Source organism: Magallana gigas, chromosome 5, assembly GCF_963853765.1.
Source record: "Magallana gigas chromosome 5, xbMagGiga1.1, whole genome shotgun sequence".
Taxonomy (NCBI): domain Eukaryota; kingdom Metazoa; phylum Mollusca; class Bivalvia; order Ostreida; family Ostreidae; genus Magallana; species Magallana gigas.
Genome location: NC_088857.1, coordinates 21,421,033 through 21,444,633, shown reverse-complemented (window position 1 = coordinate 21,444,633; position 23,601 = coordinate 21,421,033). Strand labels below are relative to the sequence as shown.

Sequence of the window (23,601 nt, the reverse complement as noted above, 5' to 3'; positions counted from 1 at the left end):
TCGGTCTGGATTTTCGGTACCTCCATGAGGGTAACTCTCTTTGGCGCGACTGAGATGAGGATACATTGAGGGGAAAATTGTCCCTCCTATCGCAAATTTATTTCGATTAGGTGCCTCTATATTGTGGAAAATGGACGCAGGAAAATTAATAGAAGTATTGCGGGCCACTTTGGACCCGAATCAAAGAGAACAAGCAGAAAAACAGTTGACAGAGGTGAGTTATCCATTCTCAAGACACGTTAGCCAAGATGGCAGACATCGAACACATGTGTGAAACGAGAAAATTTAATATTAAAGGAAACTGTCATAGCTTTTATACAAATATACAAATTTTTAAAAATAATTTGATATCGTCCATGAGAAATAAATTTTGAGTGTTGTGAAATATGTTTGGCATATTGCCAAGACTGCATGAGGATCAGACCATGTGGTTTGAGCATGCCATGTGGGATCTGAGTGTGCATTGCATCGACATAGACAAAAGACAGAAGTGTGATTATTTGTTTTAATTTGATGTTTATTTATGTCAAAATTTATAATACTCTGATCTAGTATTTTTCTGTGTTAATCAAATTCTCTAAGAAATGAAATACAAAATACCCAACACTGTTTAGTATTTGACAGTTGAAATTGATAACTTCACTCCCCCTGAAAATTTCTTTATGAAATTGTCCCATTTGTTCTTTTGGAAATTGACAAGATTTCTCATTGAGATTTATAATGTAAAAACGTGTTAGTCTTTTGGAGTTTTCTTATTTCTTCGCTAATAAAGGACATTATCATTTGCATCATAATCTAAGCCTTAAAAAAATTCTGAAATTAATCTATACTCTGTCCCAAGATATCCTGGATTCACATTTGGCTTAATTGCTTGATATTTATAAATACCTCGGGGTTCAAACAATGTTAATTTAAAAGTATGAAAAATTTCCAAGATTTTTCAGTCGAAACGCCCCTGTTAGCTTATCAGGTTTCAATACAATGTTAAAAAATGTGATGTCTATGGAGAATTTGTATTGCAGCAAGCCCGGATGATAACGTTGAAAAATTGCGCTATGTATTCCGAGTGTATTCCGAATGGAGAAAAGATGTAAACATTCCCCATTATAAATCTCCGTAAGAAATATGTTTTCGTTCCTGTGAATTTTTCTGATTGAAAGATGATAATGTGTCAATGAAATCATCTTGGAAAATATCCCTTTCAACTATTTCAATTGCACTTCTTTCACAGGTATGTGTATTTTTATTAAAAATCGTCCAAATGTGCAGCATAAATATCTTGGGACAGACTATAAATAGATAATACAACTAGACACGATCTCGTTGCGAGCAACGAGGAGGTCTTCCGTCCGATTTTTTGAAGAAAATATGACATCATCGACTTTGATTTTCGACAGCAAAACATAATATGGAAAAAGTACAAATCCATTGTATCGCTTGGATACATAACTCTGAGATAAACATATTTGCTTCTATAACCTTTCAAAAAATATCTCTCAGTAAAGTGCTACAGATTAAAGACATTAGAGCCCTTTGGTCCACTTATTTTAGGGGCCAGCCCCTTTTTACTGATATAAAATGAAAGTTCATTTAATTCTTAACACATTTTGTTCCACATGTGTTTAGAAATTCGTTACCGTTCTGGAGATATATGAAAAAGAATGTTTTAGGGGCCGATCCCTTATCTCCTTATAGGGGCCATTTAAAGAAAATTCAAAGGTTGAATATTGTTAAAAACATTAATTTAAACAACTTTTCTTCTGCATTGCATTACAAAATATTTTTCCTAGCTGAGATATGGGTGATCGAAATTTTGGACCCTAGAAACCCTTAATTACGTAATACATGACAAAATCATTACATTGCTCGGATACATGACTGTGAGATAAACACATTTGCTTCTATAAAATTTCAAAAAATATCTCTTAATAAAGGGTTATAGATAAACGACTTTAGAGCCCTTTGATCCCCCTGATTTTAGATACCAGCCCCTTTTTCTTGATATTAAGTTAAAGGTCATTTAATTCTAAACAAATTTTGTTCAACAAGTGTTTAGAAATTCGATACCGTTCTGGAGGTATATGAGAAAGAAGGTTTTAGGGGCCGACCCCTGATCTTCTTATAGGGGCCGTTTGACGAAATTTTGAAGGTTGCATTTTGTTAAGAACATCATTTTGAATAACTTTCCTTCTGTACTGCATTACAAAATATTTTTCCTTTCTGAGATATGGATGATCAAACTTTTGGACTGTTGGCCCCTAAAAACCCTTAATTACGTAACACATGATAAAATCATTACATAGCTTGAATACATAACTGTAGGATAAACACATTTGCTTCTATAACATTTCACAAAATATCTTTCAGTAAAGGGCTACAGATTAAAGACTTTAGAGCTCTTTGGTCCCCTAATTTTAGGGGCCAGCCCCTTTTTCTTGATATCAAATGAAAGGTTATCTAATTCTCAACAAATTTTGTTCAACAAGTGTTTAGAAATTCGTTACCGTTTTGGAGATATATGAGAAAGAATGTTTTAGGGGCCGATCCCTTATCTCCTTTTAGGGGTCGTTTAACAAAATTTTGAAGGCTGCATTCTGTTAAGAACATTAATTTGAACAACTTTTCTTCTGTATTGCATTACAAAATAGTTTTCCTTTCTGGGATATGGGTGATCGAAATTTTGGACTTTTGGCCCCTAAAAACCCTTAATTACGTAATTCATGACAAAATCATTACATTGCTTGAATACATAACTGTGAGATAAACATATTTGCTTCTATAATATTTCACAAAATATCTCTCAGTAAAGGGCTACAGATTAAAGACTTTAGAGCCCTTTGGACCCCTTATTTGAGGTGCCAGCCCCTTTTTCTTGATTTTAAAGAAAAGGTCTTTTAAATAGAAACTGTTTTTACATTACATGTCTTAACAAAATATTTTTCAGAAAAGAGATTATCAAAGAAAACCACAAAAAATTACGACGTTTTTTTCATGTCAATTTTCGGGTCCAGGCGAGCTTCGGCGCCTTTCATGCCAGATCAAAATGAAAATAAAATTACAAATCTACAATCTTTTGTCTACTATCCCTGAAAGTTTTAACTCGATATCTTTTATCGTTTATGAGAAGTTCCACGGACAAGCAACCCCCCTAAAAATCGCTAAAACGTCAATTTCTCAAAAACGGAAGTAACGTCATCAATATAATAAAAAACCTATCAGGTTTAGATCATTATCCAAAAGATCTGAAAGTTTCATGAAAATCGGCCGAGCCGTTTTTGAGAAATCGCGTGCACAAAAATTGTAAGAAAAAAAAGAAAAATAACTAGACACGATCTCGTTGCGAGCAACGAGGAGGTCTTCCGTTCGATTTTTAGGATGAAATATGACATCATCGACTTTGATTTTCGACAACAAAACATGTTATGGAAAAAGGAGTGAAGTACTAATGCTTTATTGTACCGCCTTTTATAAGTTCTCTTGCTTTTTTAAATACTTGCATTTCTTCCAATTAAGATAGAACAGATCAAACTTGTTTACCTCTGGTCCCTAAAAACCCTAATTGGGTAACGCAAGAGAAAATCATTATATTGTTAGGATATATAATCGTATTATACCTAATCTAACCTTAATAACCTTTCACAAAATTGCTCTCATTAAAGGGCTATAGATAAAAGATTTTAGAGCTCTTTGATCCCCTAATTTAACACATTTTGTCAACAAGTGTTTAGAAAATCGTAGCCGTTCTGGAGATATATGAGGAAGAAGGTTTCAGGGGCCGATCCTTTATCTCCTTATAGGGACCGTTTAACGAAATTTTGAAGGATGCATATTGTTAAGAACATTAATTTGAACGACTTTTCTTCTGTATTGCATTTCAAAATATATTTCCTTTCTGAGAAATGGGTGATCGAAATTTTGGACTTTTGGCCCCTAAAAACCCTTAATTACGTAACACATAATAAAATCATTACATTGCTTGGATACATAACTGTGAGATAAACATATTTGCTTCTATAACCTTTCAAAAAATATCCCTCAGAAAAGGGCTACATATTAAAGACTTTAGAGCCCTTTGACCCCCTTATTTTAGGGGCCAGCCCCTTTTTCTTGATATTGAATGAAAGGTCATTTAATTCTAAACAAATATTGTTCAACAAGTAATTAAAATATCGTTACCGTTCTGGCAATATATGAGAAAGAAGCTTTTAGGGGCTGATCCCTTATCTCCTTATAGGGGCCGTTTAGCGAAATTTTGAAGGTTGAATGTTGTTAAGAACATTAATTTGAACAACTTTTCTTCTGTATTGCATTTCAAAATATTTTTCCTTTCTGAGAAATGGGTGATCGAAATTTTGGACTTTTGGCCCCTAAAAACCCTTAATTACATAACACATAATAAAATCATTTCATTGCTTGGATACATAACTGTGAGATAAACATATTTGCTTCTATAACTTTTCACAAAATATCTCTCAGTAAAGTGCTACAGATTAAAGACTTTAGAGCCCTTTGGTCCCCTTATTTTAGGGGCCAGCCCCTTTTTTTGATATCAAATGAAAGGTCATTTAATTCTAAACAAATTGTTCAATAAGTGTTTAGAAAATTGTTACCGTTCTGGAGATATATGAGAAAGAAGGTTTTAGGGGCTGATCCCTTATCTCCTTATAGGGGCCGTTTAGCGAAATTTTGAGGGTTGAATATTGTTAAGAACATTAATTTGAACAACTTTTCTTCTGTATTGCATTTCAAAATGTTTTTCCTTTCTGAGATATGGGTAATCGAAATTTTGGACTTTTGGCCCCTAAAAACCCTTAATTACGTAACACATAATAAAATCATTACATTGCTTGGATACATAACTGTGAGATAAACATATTTGCTTCTATAACCTTTCACAAAATATCTCTCAGTAAAGTGCTACAGATTAAAGACTTTAGAGCCCTTTGACCCCCTTATTTTAGGGGCCAGCCCCTTTTTCTTGGTATTAAACGAAAGCTCTTATAAATATAAACTTTTTTTGATATACAGTGGAGCCTCAGATATCCGGACGCCAGATATCCGGACGCTTCACTTTCCGGTCGATTTTTATTGGGAACGGATTTTTTACACAATAATTTGTCTCGTTTATCCGGAATTCCGCGTTCCGGATCCGGACGGTCAAATTTTACCACATAATACAGTTTTCCTTTAAATTTTACCTCATTTAACCGGACGGTCACATTTAAGTGTTCGGGGGCACAAAAGTTTTTTATGCGCAAGTGCAAATTGGTGTAAAAACATCTGACACTGGTTGTTGGTTTTAAACAATGCCTTCGTCCGGTAATCGGGGTCACCTGTGTCACGCTATGTACTCGCCCGAGGATATTACGATAACCATGGATGCGACATGTTTAATTGTCGCCATTTAACTTATGAACTGTTATTGTTTGATTAAAATGTCATGAAAATTGTGTTTAAAAAAGTCATCTATTGATTGAATTAAAATTCTATTAATCGTAGTGTGATTAGATCGTTCGTACGCCTATTCATTTTAAAACGTAATTGAAATGAAATATTTGATAATTTGAGTTCTGTTTACGATAGTTATTAAGACCGCTTGAGATGTTCAGGGTATCGACATTAATTTTATAGCGTGTGTTCAATTAACAGTGTAATAATAATTTATGCCAAACATGGCGTGGATGAGTGTTCATGCTACTTGTAAATATCGATTGGGTGCAATTAACTCTATAGAAAGATGGATACGTAAAATTAGCTTGGGTAAGTTCTGTCAATGAAAAAATAGCTTGGACAATTATCAATAAGGGAATATATACAGATTTTCACCCATTTTCAATCATCAAATGTTGAGCAGCTTCAAACATGTCAACACCACCGGCCAAGAGAGCGAGAGTTGCGATCACCACCAGCGTAAAGTGGAACACCGACTTTCTTCTCTTCGCTTTGTTATGCGAATGTAATAAAATTATCGGTTTAATACAGTGATTGTTATGTACATGTACATGTACATGTGTTGCCTTGTAGAATGTAGTGCTTGGTTTCCTGTGGAAAAAACATACCTTCAATAATGTTTTTAACAATATTTTGTTTTGTTAATTTAAAAAAAAAAAAAAACTTTTTTTGTAGTGTTTATGGCTATCAAATTTAATTGTATAATTAATTTATGAGTTATGTTTCCATAAATATTAAAGGTAAATATCACAATTCAGATATCCGGACGCTTCACCTATCCGGACGATTTGGCCTGGGGACAAAAGTGTCCGGATAAGTGAGGCTCCACTGTATAAGTTTTAACAAAATATTTTTGAGAAAAGATATAAACAAAGAAAACCACAAAAAATCATGACTTTTTTTTAATCTCTATTTTCGGGTCCAGGCGAGCTTTTAGGCTCTTTGAGCTAGACATTGATGATTGCCTTTAGACATATCTTCAATCTTTCGTCTATCATCCCTGAAAATTTGAACTTAATATCTTTTACCGTTTAGGAGGAGTTCAATGGACAAGCAGACCCTCAAAAAATCACTAAATTGTCAATATCTCAGAAACGGAAATGACGTCATCAATATAAAAAATTTCCAATAAGGTTCAGATCAACTTCTATTAGATCTGAAAGTTTCATAAAAATCGACCAAGCCGTTTACGAGAACTCGCGTGCACAAACTTTGTAAGAAAAAAAAAGAAAAAAAATAATAACTAGACACGATCTCGTTGCGAGCAACGAGGAGGTCTTCCGTCTGATTTTTGAAGAAAATATGACATCATCGACTTTTGATTTTCGACATCAAAACATGATATGGAAAAAGGAGTGAAGTACTAATGCTTTAAAGTATTGCTTTTTAGGTCTATTACATTGCTTTTTAAAATACTTGCATTTCTTCCAAATAAGATTGAAAATATTAAACTTGTTACATCTGGTCCCTAAAAACCCTAATTGGGTAACGCAAGAGCAAATCATCATACTGTTAGGATATGTAGACGTATTATACTTAATCTAGCTTTAATAACCTTTCACAAGATGGCTCTCATTAAAGGGCTATAGATAAAATTCTTTTAGAGCCCTTTGATCCCCTAATTTAAAGGGCCAGCCCCTTTTTCTTGGATTCAAATGAAAGGACATTTAATTCTGAACACATTTTGTCAACAAGTGTTTAAAAATTCATTATCGTTCTGGAGATATATGAGAAAGAAGGTTTTAGGGGCCGATCCCTTATCTCCTTAAAGGGGCCGTTTAACGAAATTTTGAAGGTTGCATTTTGTTAAGAACATTAATTTGAACAACTTTTCTCCTGTATTGCATAACAAAATATTTTTCCTTTCTGAGATATGGGTGATCGAAATTTTGGACTTTTGGCCCCTAAAAATCCTTAATTACGTAACACATAATGAAGTCATTACATTGGTTGGATACATAACTGTGAGAACAACATATTTGCTTCTAAGACCTTTCACATAATATCTCTCAGATAAGGGCTACAGATTAAAGACTTTAGAGCCCTTTGTTCCCCATATTTGAGGGGCCAGCCCCTTTTTCTTGATATTAAATGAAAGGTCATTGAATTCATAACAAATTTTGTTCAACAAGTGTTTAGAAAACTGATATTGTACTGGAGGTATATGAGAAAGAAGGTTTTAGGGGCCGATCCCTTATCTCCCTATAGGGGCCGTTTAACAAAATGTTGAAGGTTGCTTATTGTTAAGAACATTAATTTGAACAACTTTTCTTCTGTATTGCATTTCAAAATATTTTTCCTTTCTGAGATATGGGTGATCGAAATTTTGGACTTTTGGCCCCTAAAACCCCTTAATTACATAACACATAATAAAATCATTACATTGGTTGGATACATAACTGTGAGATAAACATATTTGCTTCTATAACCTTTCACAAAATATCTCTCAGTAAAGGGCTACAGATTAGAGACTTTAGAGCCCTTTGATCCCCTTATTTGAGGGGCCAGCCCCTTTTTCTTGATATTAAATGAAAGGTCATTTAAATTTAAACAAATTTTGTTCAACAAGTGTTTAGAAAACCGATACCGTTCTAGAGATATATGAGAAAGAAGGTTTTAGGGGCCGATCCCTTATCTCCTTAAAGGGGCCGTTTAACGAAATTTTGAAGGTTGCATATTGTTAAGAACATTAATTTGAACAACTTTTCTTCTGTATTGCATTACAAAATATTTTTCCTTTCTGAGATATGGGTGATCGAAATTTTGGACTTTTGGCCCCTAAAAACCCTTAATTACATAACACATAATAAAATCATTACATTGGTTGGATACATAACTGTGAGATAAACATATTTGCTTCTATAACCTTTCACAAAATATCTCTCAGTAAAGGGCTACAGATTAAAGACTTTAGAGCCCTTTGGACCCCTTATTTGAGGGGCCAGCCCCTTTTTCTTGATTTCAAAGAAAAGGTCCTGTAAATAGAAACTTTTTTTACATTACATGTCTTAACAAAATAGTTTTCAGAAAAGAGATAATTAAAGAAAACCAGAAAAAATTTCGACGTTTTTTCCATCTCAATTTTCGGGTCCAGGCGAGCTTCGGCGCCTTTCAAGACAGATCAAAATGAAAATAAAATTACAAATCTACATTCTTTTGTCTACTATCCCTGAAAGTTTGAACTCGATATCTTTTATAGTTTAGGAGAAGTTCCACGGACAAGCAACCCCCCTAAAAATCGCTAAAACGTCAATTTCTCAAAAACGGAAGTGACGTCATCAATATAATAAAAAACCTATCAGGTTTAGATCATTATCTAACAGATCTGAAAGTTTCATGAAAATCGGCCGAGCCGTTTCTGAGAAATCGCGTGCACAAAAATTGTAAGAAAAAAAAGAAAAATAATAATAATAGGGAAAAAGAAATCGTACGAAAACAATAAGGTCTTCCGTTGGAAACGGAAGACCTTAATAATAATAGGGAAAAAGAAATCGTACGAAAACAATAAGGTCTTCCGTTGGAAACGGAAGACCTTAATTATGCACTTGATCATCACTGTTAATCAAAACATGCTAAACTTCATCTCATCATAAATAATTTATATTTTCTAAATTGATTCATTTGCGTGTTATTCCTTAACACTTATTTCTACAACTGGAAAGATAAATATTTTGTCAAAACTACCACAACATACAAATCATTTATCAATCATTTTGGGTAAAAATTTTGCATAAGTATTTGTATCTAGCTCCACTTATTCAATTCATGCATATATAATATAGTAAAGATTAATAATTTTGGTAATGTTTGTGGCAGTTTAGACAATTTGAATTTAACACTCCTTCAATTTAGTTTTTGAAAAAATGTGGGTTTTTTAAACTTCAGATTTGAAAACTGGCAAAAGTTGTAAATATTTTAAATGCTTGGTAATTTAGTTTTATAATATTGGTCTGAAATCAGTAATCAGTAGTTTGAAAAATACCAATACAGAATTTTTAACCTGTGTGAAGAGTTTTAGAACCTGTGTTACCAGGTGGTATGATAGAATCCATTCAAGTGCTCTTAAAACTGTAAATTTTCTCAAATGACAGCACCATGGTCAAGTTAACAGATAATACAAGTGGCATAAAAACTTAACAGACATCTAGAAGAATCATAAAACATCTGGAGAGTTACAATGTCTGTTGCTCCCCCTGTATGTGAATTTATAAAAGCAAGAATTTTTTACACACAAAAATTTTATTAAGTATATTCAGTATAAAGATCTATACTAAGTGACAGGTTAATCACTGCTATATGAGCTTTCAACTTTAAACAGAGAAGGGGCACCATTGAAAGTGGATGTTGCATCAAAGAAAAATAAAAAAAAATAAAAGATAAAAACAGTAAAGACTACTATCTTATTTGGCTATTTAATTTTAGCATTAATGTTTAGCATTATTTATGCTGATGAAATAAGTGATTAAGTGAGAAGTTTCCTTTTTCAAGAATGGTTGGAAACTTTGATGCATAGTTTCAGCAGTATTGATTGCATGAAAAATTTTAATTGTTTAGGTTTTGTAATGTACTTGTAACCTTTAAAAATGATGTAAGATTTGATTGAAATTGCTACTTGAACAGGATGTTTAGGAGAAAATAGATTCAAAATGAGTATCCAAATCATGTTATCTGTCTAATGCCTTAAAATTTGCTAACAAGTTTTATTTTCTAATTGGAGTCGACTGCAACAAAAGCACTAGAATTTTTCATCAGCAAAATAGGTTAAATTGCTATTAACTCCATTCAATTGATGAATTTTATTTCAAAAATTTCCAACACATGTTGTTTAAGGTGAAAAATTGTAATTTTGTTTCTTTGTTGAATTTCAGGTTCACAAGATCATAGGATTTAGTCCTATTTTGCTTCAGGCCATCATGTCCGATCAGCTTGATATGCCAGTTAGACAAGCAGGTAAATTTCCATGACCTTTACACATGTAAATTCTATGGAAGTCACTTGCTTTTATCTCAATCTGTATGTCATAAGCAATGAAAAATTTCTGATATTTTAGGTGTGATTTACCTAAAAAACATGGTGACACAGTTTTGGCAAGATAGGGAGGCAGAGAAACCAGGAGATCCAGTGCCGTTCTCCATTCACGAGCATGATCGTGCTGCAGTCCGTGAGCACCTCATTGAAGCCATCATTCATGCTCCAGAACCAGTCAGGTATGAAACAACTTTAAGATTTATATTGTCATAATCAAATCATAATCTTTTGAGATTCTGAAAATTTTAATATTTGCATCAAGAAAGAAAGATCTGATGACATTCAGTTCTTGTTATTGTTTTATATAACTTGAACTATAGCATTGAAAGTCAATACATTAAGATGTGGAGCTTGCATGCATCTTGATATGCTTCAACAACTGTACCTGGATTAATTTGAATATCATTATGAGATAAAGGGGAAATATACTGAATAAAAGTTTCTTCAATAGTACCTGAAACATAATACACAGAGTTAAGAATAAATGTCTGTATGATGTATCGTTATTAAAAGGCTGTTTTGCCTAATCAAACGTTTAAATTGTATTTCCAGAGTCCAGCTGTGTGTTTGTATCAGTCACATCATTAAACACGACTACCCTGGCCGCTGGCCCAATGTCCCTGAAAAGATCCTGCTGTACATCCAGTCAGACAACCACTCCACCTGGATGGGAGCCCTGATGTCTCTGTATCAGATGGTCAAAGTCTACGAGTAAGTCCGATTGTCTAAGGTTGTTTGGCTGACTGTATAGATAAGCTCTGTAACCATGAAATATCATAGGGAAAGCCATTTAATAATTTTGAGAAAACCCAGTTTTCTGGTCAACAGTGGCTAAAGCTCTTACCATTTTGTGTGATAAGGATAGCCATTTAATAATGATGAATGAAACACTGTTATTGTCAAGTTAAAAGTACTTTTGTGTTTTGTTCAGATACAAGAGACCAGATGAAAGAAAAATCCTTGATGACGCAATGGCCATCATTCTACCTGTTGTGTATCAGCGCCTGATCAGTCTCATGCCAGATGAATCCGAATACTCTGTTCTACTGCAGAAGCAGATCCTTAAAGTGTTTTATGCGTTTATACAGGTACTGGTCTTGGGAAATAATGAACACATTCATGCAACTCTTATTGTCTTTCTTGATGTACTGTTTTCACTAATGTGTGAAATTTTCTTGTAGAATTATCTCCCTCTAGAGGTGTTGACAAAGGAAGTTTTTACTCAATGGATGGAAGCTGTTAGACAAATTGTGGACAGACCTGTTCCAGAGGTATGAGAAAATGCTGTCATGTCCGGCCAAATTTTTGTTAGGCATCATTCATTGTTAGATACGGTTCATCATGATTGCGAACTGTATGACGAACGGTGCAAGACCAAAACTCATTTTTTAACTCCCAGCTATTATGTATTAGTAGTTGGTATAAGGGAGTGAGGACATATAAGATGGCAAAAATAACAGAACATGCAACTTCCAGAAATATTCTGAAGTTAACTTGTATCAACATTCTTGTCTGTCTGTTAGCTTTTCAATCAAACTACATTTAAAGCAGGTGATGTATCTTCTTTCTTTTTTTTTGGGGGGGGGGGGGGGTGACATTGAAGCCAATAGTAGAGTATTTTGGACTTCAAATTTTATGGAAATTTATTGGCTGTACATGTACATACTCAAATGGTAACAGGATATCATTTAGCACAATGTTAGATCTTGCTCACTCGAATCAGGCCTGGTGATTGATATTTGTTAGAATTTTTGTCATTATTCAGAAATAAGTATGACCTACTTGAGAAATTCTATGCTTATCCATGGTCAAATTAATCATAAGATTTAAGCTTGCAAATATAGATATTGATCATGTACACGTTAGATGATAATTTCATGTACTCAAGCTGTACTTGTTATTGGGCAAAGAGGAGATTAAAGTCATTTTGTACCTCAAATTTACTGTACCGCACTATTTATTGTTAGATATGGTTGAACATGATGGTAAACTGTATACCAAATAGTGCAAGACCAAATCTCATTTTTTAACTCCCAGCTATTATGTATTGGTAGTTGGTATAAGGGAATGTGAACATAGCGATTTCAAAGGTACTAAAATGCACTTTAGCTCCTGAAAAGTAAAAAATTACTCATGTTCATATCTTATTTTTAGCAAACCAATCAAATTGATGTTGAGGATCGCCCAGAACTAGCATGGTGGAAGGTCAAGAAATGGGCAGTTCACATCTTGGCTAGAGTATTTGAAAGGTAATTCTTACTTTTCCATTATATGGATTATGGAGAGTAATTTATTGTTCCTAATGAATGCAAATGTTTGTTGTGGGATTTCTAATTTAAGTTGAACTTTTTGTTCTTTTTACTTTAGATATGGCAGTCCAGGAAATGTCACAAAAGAATATACTCAGTTTTCGGAATGGTATCTTAAATCTTTCTCAGGTATAAAATGATTTCCGTTTGTTATCTTTTCCAGCAAGATAAAAGTTCTTGTATGATACCCATGTACATATTGATTAACTTTTTAACACTTAAGGTGGTATAATTCAGTTGTCTGATACCCATGTACACTGTATTTTCTACAGGTGGCATAATTCAGGTGTTGTTTAAGGTGTTGGATCAGTATAGGCAGAAAATATACATTGCTCCCAGAGTCCTCCAACAGTCTGTCAATTACCTGAATCAGGGGTGAGCACCATGCTTAAACTCAACGGCAATAAAACTTGGATATGCTGTTAAAAAGAATTCCCTACATTACATATACTTTTTTATTTCCAACCTTAGCAATTAACCATTATTTTTCTATTTTTTTATTTTCATTTTCCTATCATGAGCTATTTGTTTTGTTTATTTTTTTGCACTGTACCTCCTTCCAATACTATTTACAATATTAATCTATTATACAAAATTCCATGGCAATATATATGTATATATATATATTATATATAATTATATAATTACTCATATTATACCTTGACTACAGGAGAGAACATAAATAAGCATTGTGCCTGCTGTTCAATCCAATTCAATGTATTTATATACTTGAATAAAATACTTATTAAATTAAATTAAATTAAATTAAAAAGAATTATATTTTACAGTATTGGTTATTAAATTTAAGGTAGCTCCATACTCGTAAAATTCTCTGAGGAAAGTTGAAAAACTGAACTGATTTCGACTTAATAGACTTAAATGTCATCAATTGTTAGAAAAAATATACATGTCATCACACTTTTTGAGATGCCAGATAAACATAAACTAAAGCATATTTTAGCATTAGAAAAATGTATTTTTTTTCTGTTAGAAGTAAAATCTTGTAGGCAGAAATTTGTTTTTCTTGTTTAATTTTAATGTCAACTTTATCAGAAAACTAAAATTACAAAAATATTTTAAAATTAATCGTTGGAATAAGAAAAACTATAGTATTTAGACATACAACTGAGAGAAAAGTCAGAAAAAGAGTTATTTCCCCTTTGCATAGATAAAATATATAAAAATTTGGAAATTTAGTATAAAATTAAGTGCGAAAATATCTTTAACCTACCAATAATTCTAATTACATCCATGTGATTATATTCACATAAAATAAATAAAACTATCTTGCACAATTTTTATAGAATTCAAAGTTTTACAAAAATGTGTGACGTCACAGAACACTGGATCTACTTTAACTTTCATAAAACATGTTTTATTTCTATTTTCTACAGTGTTAGTCATGCATTCAGTTGGAAGTTCATGAAACCACACATGCAGGTAAGTTCCTGTTAGAACTTGGTTACAATTTATGTTTAGGTCCAATGTACATGTACATATGAATTTATTTTTGCACTAAATACATTTATTTTGGCAAAGTCTTTTATAGACTGCTTATTTTGTAGAAGTGCTAGATGAACTTTCTGATCATAACTCCCACTTAATCTGTTGGCTAGGTGGTTTTAAATTCAGTATACAGTTAAAAAATAAATCATGGGTTATAGTTTCTGAATATTGTGCAGTACAGAAGGGAAAAACTTTAACTTTGAATTATTTTCACTGCACTAAAGGCATTTATTTATTACTGTGGTGCTTAATTAAAAAAATGAATGATTTAAACTATTGCCAATTAGTTACAATGTTACGCTAAGTACAGATGTGGTTTCTTGCAATGACTTTGAAAGAGTGACGGATTATAGTTGGTGTACTTAAGTGACTTGGATCCTGCTTTACCAGTTACCTTCTTCTGTTTTACATTTAGGCCACCCAAAGTTAATTCTACATTGAATGTCACTTAAAAATTCCAAACCTACGAGGGAGGGCGATGCAATTAAAACAAACATTTTTTTCATACAAATGACTTTCATTCATTTACGTCAGTAAAAATACAGTGAACATTCAAGCAATATGTACATGTAGGCTACCTCTTTAATTTTGATCTTTCCTTTCTATCCCAGTATCTGATAAGAGTCCATAATGTGCTCTAAACATTTCGAATTTCTACAGCTTGCAGTATTTTAGATAAATCTAACTAGAAAAATTCAAATCAAAATAGGGTTTTTTTTTTTTTTTTTTTTTTTTAAAACACAATTTCTCATAAACCTACGTGCGCTGGTTACGTTAAACATAAAATAAACTTTGGATTGTCTTATACAAATAGAAATTTTAACAAATGAAGACGACTACAGTGAATATATGTGTATTTATTAAGATAACTTCTGTTGTGTGTTGCAGCACTTAATCTGCTGGCAGAGTCCTGTATGGACTGCTCAGTTCGTACAAGTGCCAGAGCAACTTACTGATCATAACTCCCATTTAGTCCCTTGGCTAGGTGGTTTTAAATTCAGTATACATTTAAAAAACTTTTTATTTGACGTGCATAACTTGTATTAACATTTTAAAATGTTTAAATTGTTGCTATAATGATTGTGAAACTTATATGCTTACATTTGTAATTTAGGGCATCATTCAAGAGGTTATCTTCCCTCTGATGTGTCACAGCGATGAAGATGAGGAACTCTGGAATACAGATCCTCAGGAATATATCAGGATCAAATATGGTAGGTGCATGTGTATTGCAATGGATGCTATGAATTTGAGATAGTTTTTAATAGAGAAAAAAAAGAGATAGTTTTTAAAAGAGAAAAAAAGAGATAGTTTTTAAAAGAGAAAAATAGAGATAGTTTTTAAAAGAGAAAAATAGAGATAGTTTTTAAAAAAGAAAATATATTAAAAGATAAAAATAGAAACAAAACCCCAAAGTGGTGATTCTGATGTGTTTCTTAAGTCTTTCAGCTTGTGCAGTTTAATTGGAGTACTCAAATTTTATACTCAACACATTGTTTCAGTTAAACTTCTGTCTTTACAGATGTGTTTGAAGATTTCCTTTCACCAGTGATTGCTGCACAGACCTTGTTTTACTCCGCTGCTTCCAAGCGTAAGGAGGTGTTGCAGAAAGCCATGGGATTCTGTATGCAAGTTCTGACTCAGCCCCAGGTTGATCCCAGGCAAAAGGATGGTGCTCTTCATATGATTGGAGCTGTAGCTGAAGTCATATTGAAGGTTTGTGCAATGTGATTTTGATATAAGTATCCTGTATACTGGTCAAGGCTAGATTACCGGTATATGATGGTGAAAGATAATGGAGGATTTTGAAAACTAGTCGATGATGAGAACAATGACTGATGCTGATGATTATATCATGTCAAACACTCTAATTTTTTACTGAGCAAGTTTTCAAAATCAGATGTTGAGAACTGTTGTGTTCACTTGCATGTAAACAAATACAATTGTACTGCTCATGTAATGGCAATTATAGGGTAACCAGTCCTATTTATTGGGTCCCAGAAAGTCCAGGCCTCACTTGGTAAACTTTTCAACTGTGCAATTCAATTCTTTGGATGTATTTCTATTACAGTTTCTTGATGTGTTCACTGTTTTGTTATTTGTTGGCTTCATTCTTTTTGCCTTTGTTGTAGTTTGTTGAATATTTTGAAAGATTTGTTTAATACAGTTGTACAACTGTACAGGCTAATTTTGATTTCTTGATCTTACGACAAGTAACAATAAAATGCTTTGTAGATATTGATTTTAGAGGAAGCTATTCATTGGCTACAGCACTAAAGCGTTCATTCATTTCTAATCAGTCTGTTGAAATTGCTTTGTAGAGAAAGATATACAAGGACCAGGCAGAAATGCTGTTGGCAACGCATGTTTTCCCAGAATTCAGCAGTGAACATGGTTTCTTGAGAGCTAGGGTAAGCATGCATTCCTAAATTATTAAAAAAGACCATTTAACTTCCTGTGAACCAATTCAACATGAAAGGAGCTTCTGTAAAGGTTTTATTATTTTCTTATTTTCTGTTGCAGGCTGCATGGGTGTTGAAACATTTCTGTGAACTGAAATTTAAGAATGAACAAAATTTGAAAACCTCCTTAGAAATGGTGCGACAGTGTCTTTGTTCGGATAAAGAGCTTCCGGTCCGAGTGGAAGCTGCTGTGGCCCTGCAGGTTCTCTTGGTAGAACAAGAAAAAGGTAAACAGCAATGAGACCCAGCATTATGTTCGTTGGTTTGTTGAATTAAGTGGTCATTCAAACAGAGAAAAGATGTAAACATACCCCATTTTAAATCTCCATAAGAAATTGGTTTTCATTTGAAAAACGATAATGTGTCAATGAAGATATCTTGGAAATTTTCTCTTTTATCAATTTCAATTGCACTTCTCTCACAGGTTTGTGTATTTTTCTCAAAAATCGTCAAAATGTGCGGCATAAGTATTTTGGGACAGACTATAGTTGACTCTATGTAAATTTATTTGGCAATGAAAGAAATTATCTCGACTTAAAACTTGTGCAGTACTGATGTATGTATCAATGTTGATTTGGTTTTATCTTTTAGCCAAAGACTACATCCAGCCATTTGTAAAACCCATTTGCTTAGGTAAGTTGTCAAGATTATGTAAAAAGTACACACGTTTTTAAGCCCTTTAATATTAACACATGTACCTGTACATTGATTTGTAATGTCTATGTACAGAATTATTTACAATATCAAACTTTGATGTTACTTTATATTTCTAAGACCTGGATAAATGTACAAAATTATATTTGTTTTTCTTAATTCTGTAGAATTATTGAAAGTCATTCGAGAGACAGAAAATGATGACCTGACCAGTGTGATGCAAAGAATTGTGATAACCTTTGACGCAGAAGTGACCCCATTGGCTGTGGAAATGATGACTCATCTGGTCAGTCATTGAAAATGGACTGTTGACTCCTCAACACATGCATATAATTGCAGATAAATCATTTTATGCTCTGTCAAAAACTTAACACCTAGTATTACCAAAGACCTGACAATAAAATACAGCAATGTTAATGTTATGGTTAATAATGATTGCAGGCTCAGACATTTGCTCAAGTGATAGAGGCAGATATGGACAGTTCAGAGGAAAAAGCCATTACTGCACTTGGTATCTTAAATACCATGGAAACCATTCTCAATGTTATGGAGAATCAAAAAGAGGCAAGTATGGTAGAAGCATGAACTAATCTCTAGACTTGATTTAGACAAGGAGGTAGACAGCAGACATTAAATGTGAAGTGGTATTGTTAAACTAAAGTCAGTTTAATAAAGATAGTTATATGTTTTTTTTTCTCTGCAGATTTTAACTCAGTTAGAGGGTATTGTGTTAAATGTTATTGGAGTCATTCTACAAAAGAATATAATGGGTAAGAAAATTTTTATGTTATGTTTCCTTAGAATGTTTGCCGAAATAATTAAGATAAAGCAGAAGACATGAAGAAATGATTTTCAGTTTAATCAGCTTAATGATTATATGTAGTTAAAAATGGAATTGTAATTCACACGTCTTCATTTACTGTTTTAATTACTTCTTTGGAGATTCTAAGTGAGTTTTAAGTATGATTTTCAGACTTGTGTAAAGTACTCCTCTTGAGGTGTTTAAATGAAGTGTTTGCTTTGTAGACTTCTATGAGGAGGTCCTGTCCCTGATCTACAGCCTGACAAGTGCCCAGGTGTCCCACCACATGTGGCAGGTGTTTGGTATGCTGTACGAGATGTTCCAGAAAGATGGCATCGATTACTTCACAGGTGAGAAGATACAGTATAAAGCTCTGCTAGCAGCTAGACTGAGATAGATACAGTATAAAGCTCTGCTAGCTGCTAGGCTGAGATAGATACAGTATAAAGCTCTGCTAGCTGCTAGGCTGAGATAGATACAGTATAAAGCTCTGCTAGCTGCTAGGCTGAGAAAAACAGTATAAAGCTCTGCTAGCAGCTAGACTGAGATAGATACAGTATAAAGCTCTGCTAGCTGCAAGACTGAGATAGATACAGTGTAAAGCTCTGCTAGCTGCTAGGCTGAGATAGATACAGTATAAAGCTCTGCTAGCTGCTAGGCTGAGATAGATACAGTATAAAGCTCTGCTAGCTGCTAGGCTGAGATAGATACAGTATAAAGCTCAGCTAGCTGCTAGGCTGAGATAGATACAGTATAAAGCTCTGCTAGCTGCTAGGCTGAGAAAAACAGTATAAAGCTCTGCTAGCTGCAAGACTGAGATAGATACAGTGTAAAGCTCTGCTAGCTGCTAGGCTGAGATAGATACAGTGTAAAGCTCTGCTAGCTGCTAGGCTGAGAAAAATACAGTATAAAGCTCTGCTAGCTGCAAGGCTGAAAGAAAAACAGTATAAAGCTCTGCTAGCTGCAAGACTGAGAGAAATACAGTACAAAGCTCTGCTAGCTGCTAGGCTGAGACTTTTTGTTGGACTGATGAATGATGGAAACTTGCATCTGATCACAGTGATGTCATTTTGTCAGACACTCTAATTTTTTTCTGAGTCAGTCCAACTTTAACATTGTTGAGTGCTTGGTTATTTCAACATGTATGTATCATTTATATGTAAAATATTAATGACTTGAGATAATGCCATGTGGTATTTACCAATTGCTTCTCTATTTAGACATGATGCCAGCTCTTCATAACTACATCACTGTGGACACGCCAGCTTTCCTGTCCAACCCTGAACACATACAAGTCATATACAACATGTGTAAACAAGTAAGTAGCAAGTAGTGCTCAGGTAAAAAAAAATGATTACAACTTCTAAGCATCAACATGTAAAGAGAAAGAAATTGAGTGATAAAATGAATGTATTTCAGGTAGTCTTGATAGTATATGCATGTTATATTTTTTGTTGTATGTCCTATGACCTTATGTACTTTGCTTATTCCTTGACAATGAGCTTGGCTTGTGTTTTTCAGGTAATGTCAGCAGAAATTGGAGAAGATGCAGAATGCCATGCTGCCAAATTGTTGGAAGTCATCTTGCTTCAGTGCCCTGGGCAAGTGGATCATGTAAGCTAGGTTTCAATTGACTGCATTCCAGTTATACTTTAAGTACAGTATGTGTGTACACATACACTGTATGTGTGTACACATACATTTACGGTTGTAACTGTACGTGATGATATCTGTTTTGTAGGTTGTGCCATTGTTTGTAGAATTAGTGTTACAGAGACTAACGAGGGAGGTTCTGACTTCAGAGTTACGGACAATGTGCTTACAAGTTGTGATTGCTGCTCTGTATTATAACCCTCCATTATTACTGGACACGTTAACAAAGTTACAAATAGACAATATCACAGGATCTATATTAGAACAATTCTTAAAACAGTGGCTTCATGACGTGGACTGCTTCCTTGGGTAAGTGTGTTCCTTGGCGCTTTAGAAACAATGTGTGATTATAAATATTGATAGCGATTGAAATGTTGTTTTACTTGGTGTAACAGTGTGAATTGTAAAAACAAAGTACTACAACAATAGGGAGGAAGTTGAATGATGATGAACAACAACTGATCAAGATGATCTCACTATGTTAATCACTCTAATTTTTTTCTCTGACAACTTCCTACATAATCATACCTGTTCCCTTTGATGATTGGAATGGATAAGCAGGCCTGACCATTTACAGTACAATGTTTAATGCCCCCCCCCCCCCCCCCCAAAGAAAAATTATTATGGTATAATGCAGTTTCAATTCTGTTGTAGGCTGCACGACAGGAAAATGTGTGTTTTAGGTTTATGTTCATTGATTAACATGGCTGGAGTCAGACCCACGGAAGTGACCAATGTGGGTCCTCAAATCATGCCAGCCTCTCTGGTTCTGTTCCAGGGCTTGAAAAGAGCTTATGCAAGTAAGTCTCCAAGCATTTCTATTTGATCATTGTCTGATTTAAACTTTATTATGAGCCAAAAAATGGAAACCATTCCTGTACATGTATTTACAATGTAAATTTGAACAGGTAAAGCTCAAGAGGAGAATGAGGACAGCGATGATGATGAAGATGATGATGAAGATGAAGTCAATGGTGAGGACATTCAAAATGAATTGTATGGCAAACAAAACGGTTTTCTTTCATGTTGAGTGTATGTTATCTCTATCCATCCATGCAATGTTTCAGAGGAACTTGCCAGCTCAGAAGACGAAATTGATGAAGAGGGGGCCCAGTACATAGAGAAATTAGAAAAAGCAGTAAGTAGCAGTTAGAAACACAATATATATATTTATACTGTATGTTGTGGAATACATGCATTTAAGTGCATGTACAGTGATAAGATGATTGATTTTATTGAACTACATTCTGGAGTAACAAAAGTTATCTTAATGTTAAACTGGATTACAGGCTAACAATGAAGATGATGACAGTGATGGTGAATACACGGACGATGGGACAGAGGAGACTGCTCTGGAGAGCTACCAGACTCCACTGGATGAGGAAACCTGTCCTGTGGATGAGTACATGATCTTCAAAACTGTCCTACAAAGTAAGCATATACATTTACAACAAAGGGAGTCAAATGCTTGTACATGTATGCGTTAAATCTTTTATCATTCATTTACTGACCTGGTTTTGTTGTATTTCAGACCTGCAGGCCAACGATCCTAACTGGTACAACTCATTGATCAGTCAGTTGACTGAGGAACAAAGGAAGGAGGTGGAGGAAGTCTTCAAGCTGGCCGAGCAGAGGAGAGCTGCAGCAGGTCAGTGTCACTTGTACGCCCACAAGATAATTACAGACCAGCGGCAGTACATGTATATTGGAATGTTTACTGTTTATTACTGACATAGATCTGCTCTCAGATTGTTTGTGTTCAGTTAAAATAATGAATAAGAAACGGAGAAAAAATACCTTTGATAAACATAAGAACCAGGAATTTATCTCCCCTTAATAAGAATGATCATTAATTAAAAAATAGACCTAAATTTTGGGAAAACAGTGCTCCAGTGAAAGTATTTTGAATTGGGTGTTTAATGTACACCATATCCACAGTATTATCTCTGTAATGTACGTTTATTTGTTTTATGTTAAAGAATCACGGAAGATAGAGGAGAGAGGAGGATATGTATTCCAGCAGACTAGTGTGCCATCAAGTTTCAATTTTGGATCTTAACCTTGGTTTCATTACAACATAATTCCTGTTACATATCCCTCAGTATGTGATGATGAATTTTTAGCCGATGTCACCAGTCGTGTTTTCTGTATCTCTCAGACAGGAACAAGCTTGGGGTTTTTTTTTCAGGAATTGTGTCTGTAGATGAATACTACCAAAGTATCTTTACCATGCCAGTTTTAAACTTCCTTGCATGTAGTTTTGACTCAGAATTTTTGTTCCTTACAAAGCTTAGTGTGAAATGCATTCATGTGAACTTCAGTTTTAAACTGAGAAAAACGGGTTGTTTTCTTTGCTTGTGCATAGACTTGGCTATATAAAGTGCTACAGTGTTTTTCCTTCCCAATTAGTGCTAAATTAATTATGCATATAAAAGTATCTGTTCATCAGAAGTAAAACCAAATGGAGGATGAAACTTTTGTCAAAACCTTACCACTGTTTTGTTGGAGAATCATATTACTCTGTGCTATTCTATAATTATATTGTACATATAGCATATTGAAAAAAACATGAAGTAAGAGGAAGCAGAATTTCAGTATATTCTATCGAACTGTAAAGAGACCATTGAGATTTATGTTAAAGATATAAAAGGCATCATTGAATGGAAATATGTACATAAAAATGGTTATTTTGTACAGTTTATAAATAATTTATTAGTAAACAAAATGTGAACAATTTATATAAAAACCATGTCAGGAAAGGATTTTGATGGAGATTCATGTTATGCCATTTCAATGTGTTGTTCCTTGATGCTTTGTATCATCTTTGTGTTATGTTATTTATTATTTCCATTATTTTGTTTTAGCATTCCAAATGTTTTCAAATACTGGAGGCTAACACAAACTCCTGAAATATTGGACTAAGTCATAACATGATCATTCTTAGGGAAATTTACCATGTTTTGAGCAAAGCTACATATTGATTAAAGAAGTAAAGTGAAATAAATGGATATTAATAAATTCAATATTTTTATGAACTAATGAAAAACAGTAGCAAATGTAAACTTGTAACTTGTGTACATTGGATTCAGTAGTTGTCTATAGTTTCATTTTCTCAGTATTTTTGCACCAGTGTTGTTGGAAGGATATTTATTGTAAACAATTTTAAAATATAAGTTCAAAGTACCAGTATGTTGCAATTAATTGCAGTCTTGTGTGAAAATCTATTTGAAGAAACAAAAACGCTCTGAAATTGTCACCATGATTTTCTCAGTATTTTTTACTTTTGTGAATGCATTTTGGCAGTACAATTGTGATTGAAAATAATAGCACACATTGGAAAAGTAAGCCATTTTATATGTATATCAAAGACAGAATGTGTCGGTCTATCGTAGACAAACTTCCTACAGCACTGGTGAAGCTGAAAGTGCAATATATGTGTATATGTTTGTGATGGGCCATTTGCTTACTCAAAAACTAACGAAGTATAATCTGTTTAGACTTCTAGTACATTCTAGTCCAAAGACAATTTATATATGTATGTATATAAAATGAAAAAAAGATAAAACATGCTGTTTAAAAACTGCTGTCATTTTAATAATACATTAAAGTTTGTGTTTAAAGGAGTTGTAAGTCTTGTCCAGAAAGAGTTGAGCTCAAACCTTTTGTTTCATTTGTGTATCCTTGAATATCTTGTTAATTATGTTACATTATTAGAGGAGCATAATGTTGGAGATGA

General features: G+C 33.6%; 1 protein-coding gene across 2 annotated transcripts; it reads left to right on the top strand.

Annotated features, from left to right (window-relative positions):
• Positions 1 to 3: 3 nt before the first annotated feature.
• On the top strand, positions 4 to 23,087 carry LOC105337096 (importin-7). Of its 2 annotated transcripts, XM_034477327.2 has the most exons (29): positions 4 to 214; positions 10,320 to 10,401; positions 10,502 to 10,658; positions 11,032 to 11,190; positions 11,411 to 11,567; positions 11,661 to 11,750; positions 12,634 to 12,728; positions 12,847 to 12,917; positions 13,061 to 13,163; positions 14,183 to 14,228; positions 15,409 to 15,508; positions 15,817 to 16,010; positions 16,267 to 16,314; positions 16,616 to 16,705; positions 16,818 to 16,983; positions 17,348 to 17,389; positions 17,578 to 17,696; positions 17,852 to 17,974; positions 18,114 to 18,180; positions 18,437 to 18,562; positions 19,433 to 19,530; positions 19,734 to 19,826; positions 19,954 to 20,174; positions 20,520 to 20,665; positions 20,774 to 20,839; positions 20,933 to 21,003; positions 21,155 to 21,296; positions 21,397 to 21,513; positions 21,845 to 23,087. In XM_034477327.2, exons 1-29 carry the CDS (start codon positions 131 to 133, stop codon positions 21,922 to 21,924), a joined length of 3,153 nt encoding a protein of 1,050 aa, XP_034333218.1. In that variant the 5' UTR covers positions 4 to 130; the 3' UTR covers positions 21,925 to 23,087. The 2 variants fall into 2 exon arrangements, with proteins under 2 accessions (XP_034333218.1, XP_011439969.1); XM_011441667.4 differs by lacking the exon at positions 16,267 to 16,314.
• Positions 23,088 to 23,601: the final 514 nt, after the last annotated feature.